This window comes from Dermacentor andersoni, chromosome 1, assembly GCF_023375885.2.
Source record: "Dermacentor andersoni chromosome 1, qqDerAnde1_hic_scaffold, whole genome shotgun sequence".
Classification (NCBI taxonomy): Eukaryota; Metazoa; Arthropoda; class Arachnida; order Ixodida; family Ixodidae; genus Dermacentor; species Dermacentor andersoni.
Window position 1 is genome coordinate 210980694 of NC_092814.1, and position 12142 is coordinate 210992835.

The 12142-nt window shown below is 48.8% G+C and overlaps 1 protein-coding gene and 1 non-coding gene across 2 annotated transcripts in view; both read left to right on the plus strand.

The window, feature by feature from the left end:
- The first annotated feature begins 939 nt into the window (after positions 1-939).
- The window catches only part of LOC129380856 (nose resistant to fluoxetine protein 6-like), a 28674-nt gene continuing 17471 nt past the window's right edge, over positions 940-12142 (plus strand). Inside the window, exons 1-4 of the mRNA XM_055063012.2 lie at positions 940-2106; positions 3233-3353; positions 3481-3568; positions 3654-3751. Of these exons, the coding sequence (XP_054918987.2) occupies positions 2035-2106; positions 3233-3353; positions 3481-3568; positions 3654-3751 (379 nt within the window). The 5' untranslated portion in view covers positions 940-2034. The remainder of the gene's footprint in view (positions 2107-3232; positions 3354-3480; positions 3569-3653; positions 3752-12142) is intronic.
- LOC126547489 (U2 spliceosomal RNA) lies at positions 2947-3129 on the plus strand. The gene has a single exon (XR_007602736.2). It is a non-coding gene; the product is annotated as a U2 spliceosomal RNA (small nuclear RNA).

Genomic DNA, 12142 nt, shown 5'->3' on the forward strand with positions numbered 1-12142 from the left:
CATGTTTACCAAGAGGCGCGCCCAAAAGCTGTGCAGTTTTTCTGCAAGGTAACTATAAGGATCGGCATGCACACTCGCGATTTGGGCTCTCAAATAATTTCTACTGACAACGCTGTGCTTTCCGCACGTGTCGTCACAAAGAGAGCAGCAGCCATGGTGGCGGCATCTCATGGATATTTTTTTAACCAAGGCGTACATTTACAACGAGCGCCGTTAGCGAGTTTGTTAAACGTATTGCTGGTGCACAGATTTTCACAACAACGTGACGTTCATAAGGGAAACTATTTCATTTACTCGTACTGAAGGGACAATCGTGCAGCACAAAAACATTTAGAATTCGTTGTGGTTGAATGCACTGTGCCGACGTGTCGCTACAGGCGCTCATGTTCCATGCACGTTAGAGTGCGTCGATATCCTTCTCGCCCGCCGGGAAGGAGGTGTGCACTGAGGCACCCCGAGGCTCTCTTGGCTGCCCGGCTTAGTTTCTCATTTGATTATTATCATAATTTAAAATTATTTTTGCGTTTTGAGAGAATTTACCAACCGCACAAGTGAGGAGGCGCTGACTAATCTAGAAAAGCCATTTCTCTGGTATGATGGAAAGATTGCCGCAATTTTCCTTTCAGAGGTATGATGGTTGAGTGCTCTTATAATACGCTAAGGATATTGTAGGCAATTATGGGTGCAGTGCTTGGCAGCCACTCAGTACCTTTTTTTTCTCTAATAAACATTTTGTAGTGTCACAAATATGATTCCTAACAAGTGACAGTGCCTGCAATTCTGTCATCAGCAGCGGATGCAGTTCGCGCAGCCTGTCACGGTTGAATGTGACAAGAGACATCCTCCAACGACGCGAAAGAATTCGATTGCATACGACGCGTCGAAGGCACCAGTATACAGGAATATTGATTGATATGCTGACGAATTCACTGTTTCCTCTGCTAAAACTAAAATAAATCATCGCACAATTCGTTGCGTCTATTCCTTGCTAATTTATTTACTTTGTCACATACTTCTTATCGGTTATTAAAGTATTTGATGCCAGTATTTGACTGATCTCTGTGACAAATATAAGAAAGCCCTTTTGTTATGCGTACCCAGCAATCGGTAGAAGCAGCTTGTGATATTAGGCTAAGTTAAGTTTATGCAGTGATGCGACCAACAGAGCTCCGTGCCGCTCTTACAAAGTTGCTTTCCTTACCGTGGGCCGGAAGATGGCCGCACCGCTACACTGGTCACCATGGTTACAAGTACATGCTCTCATAGATAGATTATACTGTAGCTACTTGTTGTGTTAACACAAATACCCAGTGATTCAAGTTGGCTTTAAAGAGGTCCATTGAAGACCAGCACAGACTGAATGGCACATATCCAGCGCTCGAAGTAAAAGAGTTTCTTCGAACAGCGGCACCCACCCATGTCCCGCACCTACACTGACCCATGTCGGCGTGAAAGAGGTTCATTGAAGAGAGACACATATGTACACATTGTCACATACTCAGAGGCCCAAGTAGGTCCCACGGTTGGTTTCGAAGCATCTTCCCTCTGCACAGCAGCCCGATGCGCTACCCATTTGACCATGGACTATCCAATGACCCAGGTAGGTGGGAAAACGGTTAGATACAAACATAGATAGATAGATAGATAGATAGATAGATAGATAGATAGATAGATAGATAGATAGATAGATAGATAGATAGATAGATAGATAGATAGATAGATAGATAGATAGATAGATAGATAGATAGATAGATAGATAGCTCCGGAAAATGCGCGAAGAACCCTAAGAATTCTAACGCTTAAAAAAAGAAAAACGAGCACCTGCTTCACCTGCTTCACCTTAACGCTAAAAACGTTTTGTCTTGAAATGTATTTAATACTCGGAATTTGTTCGCAGTGATCTTCGCAAACGCCTTCGTACCGAACAATGCACTGGAATACAGCGTTTCCAACCTGGGAGGCTTCGAACAATGCTTACGAACGGTTGCGCCTACGCATGACAGGTCAACCACACTGAGAGGACAGTACTGCACTATGACTTTCCGACTTACCAAAGCTTTTGCGAAAAGTTTGGTGAAAAAATTCAAAGCCACTGGCGACCTTCAGGTAGAGTTTTCTTTTGTTTTCTCTCTCTCTCTCTCTCTTTCCTCGCTTTCCCCAGCGATGGGCGAAAGTTAACAACGCCCTCAACCATCAGAATACTTAGTTGTTCGAGTATTACAATTACTGAGTAAAGTGGCTTTCAGCGCATATTTGTTTAGCGAACGAAACGATGACTTCCTATTTTAGTGAAAGTTATCGCACAATCTGTGCGAAGTAATCAATGACGCAGAGTTTAAATTTCATTTTTACACGTAATTTTAGAGAACATTTTCGCTAGTACAAGAGGGGCCTTTCTGAAATCTGTCCGACCATGCTCCCGGAAAAATAGAAGCGTTGCTTGGTATTTTTGTTGCCCTAATCTCCCTCAAAGTAGTTCCTTCCTGCTTCCACAAACCGAGTTCCACGCTATGTCCCCTTATTAAAACAGTTATGCAGACCCTTTCTGAGGAAGTGCTGCTTGGGCTACCGTCGCTTTGCATTTGATGTCCTTTCGGGTTCGAAAGTGCATTCCTTTCCCGCGCCTTTGGAGTTTTGTGAACAGCCAAAAGTCGAGCGGGCTTATTTCCCAAGGCTAAGGAGCTTCACGAACCACTGAAATACTGTGCCGTGCCAAAAAAAACAAAAAAAACAAAGAAACAAACAAACAAACAAACGGAATTGAGTGAGCCGAACGAAAAGTGTCGCTATACTACAGATGTCAGGTCTTCGAATGCCTGTGTCAAAATCAAAGGAAACTAGACATGCTTTACGTTTCGACGGGACCGCCACCACGGATAGTGGAAGGAAAGGAAAGGAGATACGCAAGTGCTTGGAACGCCGACAAAAAGAGTCCGGTGCAAACATATACATGACCGACGCGAGTCAAAGCGTAGTATCTGTTCTTATCAGCTTAATGTCCGATACGGGCTCTATTTGGACCCAAGGCATTAAACTTATTTTTGCAAGTTGGCGGAGGGCTTGAAGCCTGCTTCACCGCTGCCGTGGCTGGACCCGGTATTACACTATTTCCGGGATCGGCCCACAGTTTTTGTACACGCAGAACAAGAATGCATGGAACGCTAGCCATAAACAGCTGCACTGTAAAAAGAAAGCCACGCTGTAACGCCATACGCTCTTGTATGTCCTCCAGGGTCGCTTCGATTTGTATGCGTTGCCGGACAAGATCAGAGGAAGAGATTACGCTTTCCTGTTGGGAATTTGTGGTCCTTCGACATGCAGTCAGGGGGAGCTAGGGGAGCTCATCCATGCAGGTAAGAGACCGCCATCGACAAACTTAATTCGACTACCAGTGGCGGTCATTGCTCTGCCGGGCCAGTAACATCTGGTGTCTAGTCAACAAACACTGAGCGCTGTTTTTATTGTTTGTTCTCGTTGCAGTTTCTTCGACGTACGGATGTAACACCACAGTTAAAGGCTGCCGTATTCGAACGACTGCAATAGTTAGCACCTTCCAAGCGGTGAGCATGTAAGTTTCGAAAAAAAAAAGAACAAGCGCATACGCGTCACCTTCCAGCGTTCATGTGCTTTGAGTTTTTGCGCTCGACTTGCAGGAGCGTATTGGGCTTTATAGTTCTGCTCGTCGTTGCCGGAACATCCGCTGACTTTCTCGTCCACAGAACACGGGGTTCCGACGAAGCGAACAAGTATGGTGAGAACTTTCACTAAATTTAAAGGCAAATGTATTCAGTGCCCTTGGCAAAAGTGCTCAAAACCCGTTCAAAATTACTTTCGATGTCTGAGGTACGAAACTATATGGAAATTTTTTCTTCACTTGGGACCTTTCTTACGAAGAGAAAAGCAATTGGCGAAGCAAGCTGTCGCGTCAGTTGAATGTTCTATGCGGTTTTACAAAGTTCGCACTCCGCTTTCAGATTGCTTCAACGATGTGTCTAGAATGACCACAAAGTTCCAAAATTGCCGTCCTCATAGTGAGCAACTAAATCAAGCGCAAGCTTGCAGTATGAGTAAATGCCTTCTGGTGAGGTGGTGCATTTATTAGGGCCGAGGCCGAGCGCTTAAGACTAGTGGCTACCAAAAGAAATGATAAGGCGAACATAAGTTGGCTGGTTCGATTTGTGCGCACGCTTACTGTATTTTTGAAAATTTGGTTCAGTTCACTTAACAGGCAGCCATCGTCATCACTCACGCCGTCGCGGAAATGTCGATTATTAAAGCGTAGGAGTGGCGCCGCGTGGTGGGGCAGTGACAAAGCTCGAACTACTGGGTATGCTGGTGCTGCATGTAGACCACAGAGTCAGATAGACAGGAGCCCCGACTCGTCTGATAAGACAGTCCAACTTGTGTCTTGGCGATTCAAGTTTTGTGAAGCACACATAAGTGGCATTGGAGGGAAGCAAGAAAAGGCAAAGAGGTTAACCAAATACTCGTCCGGTGTGCTATCCTGCACTGGGAGAAGAACATAAAAAACACATCTGTCAACCTGAGGGACTTTAGTAACACCCTTGTTGCTTTCTGCTCGAGCGACTTGCACAGCCATACTGCTTAAATTTTTGCTTTCAAAAAGCCTTGGGCCTAGCCGGTATAATGTTGTCCAGAGAGGGCGGCGCTGGACGTCGTAACAGGAGCAAAAGTCACAGAAGGTGTTTAATAGTCTTTTCGGTCTCGCAGGAGTCACACATAGCTGCGTCGTTCAATCCAATGCGGAAACAGTTAGCTTTTGTAAATGCCGCCTTGATCCAAAGGCAGCAGTATAATTTAGAATCAGAGCGTGAAATTCGTAATGGAAGTCGCAGTTTTAAAGAATGATCCAGATTATGCAGACGGCAGTTCGAGAGACTGGAACCAGTCGGGTTCTGATCCCCAGCGAAGCATAGACGAAACGCGCAAAGTGATAACTTTTCTTGACCGAACTTCTTGCGTAGCTTCCACAGCGTTGAGTGCTATGTATGGAACGGAGTATAGAAAGTAAAAGCTTCACATGGCAAGGAGGGGAACAGACATTTCGGCGCAAATACTGAAGCAAGGACCAATAAGTTGAAGCTTTTCGAGGAAGTCCCAAACATGCGCGCAGTGCCTCTGGCCCTGTAAGATCTCCAATGAGCGAATATTTTACAGCGAAGCTGTTTATGCAGACCCTGTGTCGTCGTTGTAGGACTTCGCTAAAAAAGGGTCACGTGACCTAGCGGGAGATGGAAAGAATAGCTCAACCGGGGAGAAGTGGTTGGAGTGACGCCTTTCCCCCTGCGAGAATGCTATCTTCTACGAAAATAATGTTGCGGGAAGAAAGCAGGCCCACGAGTGTAAAATAACGTATATTTACAAATGATGGATATGGCGTTCAGGCAACTGCCAGACTTCGTCTTTCTCTAGTCCAATTCAGCTTCTTCCTTCACTTCACCGTAACATCACCCTCCCGGCGGGGTAGCTCCGTCCTGGTGCAAGTTATACAGCCTCACTTAATGAGGGGACATAGGGCTTGAGCCTGGTGACGTGAACAACATCGCTGGTTACGTTGGGAGGCACTGAAGGCTCCGACTGGGGCGATCTCGTATGTCACGTCGGACAGTTGGCGTAAGATCTGGTACGGACCAGAAAAACGGGACAGTAGTTTTTCCGACAAGCCGACGCGACGTGAAGGCGTCCAGAGAAGGACAAGGGAACCAGGTTAAAAATGGTGGTCTCGGTGCCGAAGGTCGTAGCGTCGCTTTTGAGAAGCTTGCGAGACTTTGAGGCGATGACGGGCGACATCTCGGGCCTGGGCGGCTAAGTCAATAGCATCGCGAGCGTAACCAGTGCTGGGTGACTGTACTGCGGAAGGTAGCAACGTGTCAAAAGGCAAGGTGGGGTCGCGGCCATACAAAAGGAAAAATGGTGAAAATCCGGCAGTGTCGTGAAGGGACGAGTTGTATGCGAAAGTGACGTTTGGTAAAGCGACGTCCCAGTCGCGGTGATCGTTGGAAACGTACATGGCGAGCATTTCAGTGAGTGTGCGGTTGAGTCGCTCGGTGAGGCCGTTCGTTTGAGGGTGGTACGCGGTAGCAATCTGATGTTCTGTAGAACAGGAGCGGAGCAGATCATCGACGAGCTTCGATAGAAAGTAGCGGCCGCGATCCGTCAGCAACTGGCGAGGGGCGCCGTGGTGCAGGATGACGTCTTTTAGTAAGAAGTCGGCGACATCTGTAGCGCAGCTGGTTGGCAGCGCTCGTGCGATGGCATATCTCGTGGAATAATCGGTTGCTACAGCAATCCATTTGTTTCCTTTGATGGAAATTGGAAACGGGCCAAGGAGGTCGAGGCCCACACGGAAGAAGGGCTCTGTAGGTATATCAATTGGTTGAAGCAAACCAGCGGGAGGCATAGCAGGCGTCTTCCGGCGCTGACACAGGTCGCAAGAAGCGACATAACGGCGCACAGAGCGATAAATGCCGGGCCAGAAGAAGCGGCGCCGCAGGTGGTCGTAAGTACGAGTGACGCCCAGATGTCCAGCAGTAGGAGCGTCATGAAGTTGCTGGAGCACGGCGAGTCGAAGGTGCTTGGGGAAGACTAGGAGGAGCTCCGCGCCATCAGGACGAACGCTGCGACGGTATAAAGTTCCATCGCGCAAGGTGAACATCCGAAGGGACGGGTCATTGGGCGAGGAGCTTAGGCGTTCCATAAGTGTTCGAAGAACAGGATCCTTGCACTGCTCGTCGCCAATATGGAGGAATCCGGAGAGGGACAGAACACTGATGTCCGAGTCTGCATCGGTATCGTCCGGTTGATCCAAGGGATTGCGGGACAGGCAGCCAGCGTCTTTATGCAGGCGCCCTGACTTATATATAATAGAAAATGTATATTCTTGTAGGCGCAATGCCCAACGTGCAAGTCGTCCAGTTGGGTCCTTCAAAGCGGAGAGCCAGCAGAGGGCGTGATGATCGGTTACAACGCAGAAGCTCCGACCGAAAAGGTACGGTCGAAATTTCGCGACCGCCCATACGAGCGCGAGACATTCTCTCTCAGTAATGGAGTAATTTCGCTCGGGCGTGGAAAGAAGGCGGCTAGCGTAAGCGATGACACGGTCTTGGCCCTGTTGACGCTGAGCGAGGACAGCGCCGATGCCATGACCACTCGCGTCAGTTCGTAGTTCAGTGGGCGCATAAGGGTCAAAGTGAGAGAGAATCGGGGAAGTTGTAAGCCGCTCAATCAGGGTAGAGAAGGCTTTCTCCTGTAGTGGTCCCCACGAGAAAGAGGCGTCTTTCTTAAGAAGGTCAGTGAGAGGGTGAGCGATGTCGGCAAAATTTTTCACAAATCGCCGGAAATAAGAGCATAAGCCCAGAAAACTACGGACATCGTTCGTTGAACAAGGCACAGGAAAATTTCGCACGGCGTGAACTTTCTGTGGATCAGGTTGGATTCCGGCGGCGTTTACGAGATGACCAAGCATGTTAATTTCACGGCGACCGAAATGGCACTTGGAGCAGTTTAGCTGAAGGCCAGCCCTGCGAAACACGGAGAGTATGGTTGTGAGGCGCCGCAGGTGGCTCTCAGTGTTCGGCGAAAACACAATCACATCGTCGAGGTAACACAGGCATGTAGACCACTTCAAGCCGCGCAAGAGAGAGTCCATCATGCGCTCGAATGTAGCTGGCGCATTGCATAATCCAAAGGGCATGACTTTAAATTGGTACAGACCGTCCGGTGTGACGAAGGCGGTTTTCTCGCGGTCCATCTCATCGACGCTAATCTGCCAATAGCCGGAGCGGAGGTCAGTTGATAAAAAGTATTGCGATCCGTGAAGGCAGTCAAGAGCGTCATCAATGCGAGGCAGGGGATGAACATCCTTCTTTGTTATCCGGTTGAGGTGACGGTAGTCAACGCAGAAGCGCCACGAGTTGTCTTTTTTCTTTACTAAGACAACCGGTGATGCCCATGGGCTACTGGAAGGTTCAATGATGTCCTTGTCCATCATCCTGTCTACCTCTTTCTGTATGATGGCCCTTTCTGTTGCCGAGACACGATATGGCCGCCTATGGATGGGGCTGGCGTCACCGGTGTTGATGCGATGCGTGGCAACAAATGTCTGGCCAAGTGGACGGTCGTCCAAATCAAAGATGTCCCGATAAGATGACAGGAGGAGACGAAGAGCTGTTGTTTGCTCGGAAGGAAGGTCGGGGGCGATCATCTTAGAAACATCGTCCGCAGGCGTCGAGTACGAAGCAGTGGATGACAAAGGTCCGTTCGTACTGAGGAAGGATTCAGAGGACAAAAAAGAAATCTGAAATTCTTCCAAAGGAGTGATATGCGCTATGGCGATACCGTGTGGCAACACATGTGACGAAAACCCAAAATCGAGGATGGGCACGCGAGCGCAGTTTTCGCGGATCCGAATTAAGGTGCTCGGTAGGGCAATATTACGCGACAAAACCACGTCAGTAAGCGGCGACACGACGTAATCGCCATCAGGTACGGGAGGACAGGGCGTCAGGAGGACATTTGTAGCCGCCTGTGGAGACAGCCTTGCAAATTCAGCAGAACATAAGCGGTGTGGAGCACAAGTGGTTGCGTCGGCAGGAAGTGGCAGATCCAACTGTACAACACCTGCGGAGCAGTCAATTTGGGCAGAGTGTTTCGAAAGGAAGTCGAGGCCGAGAATCAGGTCGTGTGGACAGTGTTCAAGGACGACAAATAGAACGACAGTATAATGGTCCCCAATGGTCACACGTGCTGTGCACATTCCAAGGACAGGTGACGTACTCCCATCGGCGACTCGCACGGTGCACGGTACGGCGGGGGTCAGAACCTTTTTGAGCCTTCGGCGGAGAGCAGCGCTCATAACTGGAAGCTGCGCTCCTGTATCGACGAGAGATCTAACAGGAACGCCTTCAACTTCAATGTCCAGTAGGTTTCCACATGTAGGCAGGGTCAACAGAGGATTTGTGGGCCGGGTCGGAGTTGCAGCTTCACCTCCGGGAGCTGCACCGCCTAGTTTCCCGAAGCGAAGCGACCGGTTGCAGAAGGGGACGAAGAGCGATGAACGAGAGGCGAACGGGACCTACGACCTTGCGGAGACGGGGAGCGGCTGGATCTTGGTGGAGCACTGTCGGCGTTGATGTTCCTAGTCGGCGTATAGGGCGAGAAAGTACGATTGTCTGGTACTTGGCGGTAGTGACTCGGAGACGACCACCGAGGAGGCGACGACCAGTGGTTGCGGCAATGACGGGCGATGTGTCCAATACCGGAACAATTAAAACAGATGGGTTTATCATCCGCTGTGCGTCATTCAGCTGGGTTGCAACGGAGTGGTGGAAAGCTTTGCGTCTGGGAGCGAGCGGTCGGAGAAATTTGGGAGGTATTTGTATGGCGGACCGAGCAGAGAGATGGAATGCCCAAACTTGCTATTTCCTCCCGAACGACCGCTTGTATAAGGAAGATAGCGGGTACGCTTTCCCGACAGTCTGAACGAACTGGAGCCGGGGCCATGGCCTCAAGCTCACGGCGAACGATGCGCGTTATTTCTTCCGGTCCTGTGGGCTGAACGAACCGCGGCGGGTCTTTGCAAGAAGATGTCGCGGCGGTATTGGGCAATCGGTCGAAAGTTTGAGTGACGCGGCGGCCCTTCGCTTGTTCGAAGCGCCGGCACTCCTTAATAATTGCATCCACAGTGGCACAATCCTTACACATCAAGAGATTGAAGGCATCGTCTGCAATACCTTTCAGTATGTGACCAATCTTGTCGGCCTCGGTCATGTTGTCATCAGCCTTGCGACAGAGGGCCAGCACATAGGACATAGGACATGACATAGGATTCTGTCGACGTCTGAGCGCGGCACGCAAGTTCTTTTTTTGCTGCCAGCTGACGACCGACAGGTCTGCCAAACAGGTCTCGCATTTTTTCTTTGCCGACATCCCAGCTCGTTAGGTCAGCTTCATGTGTGTCATACCATTGCTTCGCAGTTCCCCTCAGATAAAATATTACGTTTGCAAGCATCATTGTAGGATCCCACCTGTTGTTGTCGCACACTCGCTCGTACATCGTAAGCCAGTCCTCGACGTCGGCGTTGTCCGTGCCACAAAATGTTCCCGGGTCCCGTGGGTGAGTGAGGATGACCGTTGGCACGGGCTGCCGAGGCGTTGTCGCTTGTGTCGGTTGAATTGCCATTGTAGCGGCAGGTAGATGACGTCCGCTGCGAAGTTCCGTGGTTGTACCCCGCACCTTCCACCAAAATGTTGCGGGAAGAAAGCAGGCCCACGAGTGTAAAATAACGTATATTTACAAATGATGGATATGGCGTTCAGGCATGGTATGGTATGGTATGGTATTCCTTATGCGATGGCGCACACCCACTGTGGGGGATTGGCCAAGATTTGGGTGAAATTAGGCTAGGCGTTCAGGCAACTGCCAGACTTCGTCTTTCTCTAGTCCAATTCAGCTTCTTCCTTCACTTCACCGTAACAATATTATACGGTTGTCACACGGTGCATTTCTCGCGATCGAGCCAGATCGGCATCGAATTTGTCGACGATTGATTCCACCCTGCCGCGAAAGAAACAAATGGTATGCTGGCGGTTTGCGGCCGAAGAACAGCGCCCAGCGATTGAAACGCGATGCTAGGAGCGCGTGGCTACCGGCACTTCTTGCTGGCGCAAGAAGTACCGGCAGCCGCCCCAATCGTCAAACCAATCCAACCAATCGTCAAAACGATTACAATGCCTGCATCACCAGTGGTGGATTTTGCGCCCAATTGGGGAGCTTTAGATTAATGGTTCAGTTCACTCCACCCGAGCTACAACTATGGGAAGACCACGAGTAGTGCATAATCCTCAGGAAGAAGCTGCCTACTATGAACGTCAGCGCTAGAAGGGTCGAAGCACCTTGCACGCGAGAAAAAAAAGCACGGCAAAACACAGGCAGAAACCTCACGCGCAAGAAAAAAGTACTCCTAAAGCGTGCTCACCACGCGAAGCACGCAAAAGCGAAAATGAGGTGAAAGAATGGTGAAACAAAAGATTCACAATAAAGACTGTTTGCGAAGTTTGTCTTGCATGGTGTAACACTCTGTGTAACAAACACAGCTTCGCTGTTCGACCATCTTCACTGACTGGAAGGGCCGGTGATTTTTTTACTTGTACGCACTGGACAGCACTGGCAGGCTGTGGCGTAAAAAAAGATTCCAACAGAACCAAACGACGAATCCTGACGCTGATGCGATTAGTACTGGAGCAATGCAGTGACGCACCGTACTGCAGAGAGCCGTATATCTGTATGAGGCGTGTATGCAGCTGGGCTCCTCTCTCGCGCTTCCCACTGAACGCGCCGCGCCATCTGGCGGCGCCACCACCAAGACCGCGCGTGGCGCAAGTGTGCGCATATATATATATATATATATATATATATATATATATATATATATATATATATATATATATATATATATATATACACACAAAAGAGCTCCGATATTTTTGCGTTTGGGTCGTGTGCGTTAAATTCCTCATATTGTTGGTGCTGCGGTATGCCAGCCTACGATAATGCACTTTTGAGGACAGGCACTGTCATCTTACCTTATTTACACCGCATAGCCCTCCCCACCCCCCAGCAGGCACAGCACATGCGTATTCCAAAAATGTGTAATAAGAAAACCGCATACGAAGGGGTCATTGTTAAGTTTTCCGGAATTTTCAAAAATCGCCTGTTGCAGATAACATCAGATAACATATTCCTAGTCCTTAAGCTGGATTGTTCAGAGAGGCGGACGTTACTTGCAAGAGAAATGGATGCAAATTGTCAATAGTTTAATATATTCGCTAATTAACTTCTTAACTAATTCCTTTATTGCACATATTACAGTTTACGAATTGTAGCCGGTGAGATTGCAAGTCGTATCCACTTGGAATCAGTTTCTAGAATGACACCGGTTTGGAGATATGAGCCATCAAACTCGCCGTTAAAATGCATTGTCGTTCCGCTTACTTTCTTAAAAAAACACTCTTTTATGCACTAAAGCACAAATTCACTGAAACGTCCGTGTATTTCGTCTCACACTTTGGAAAATAATATATGTAAACTTGGGTCATCATGAAAATTCATTTCAAATAGATG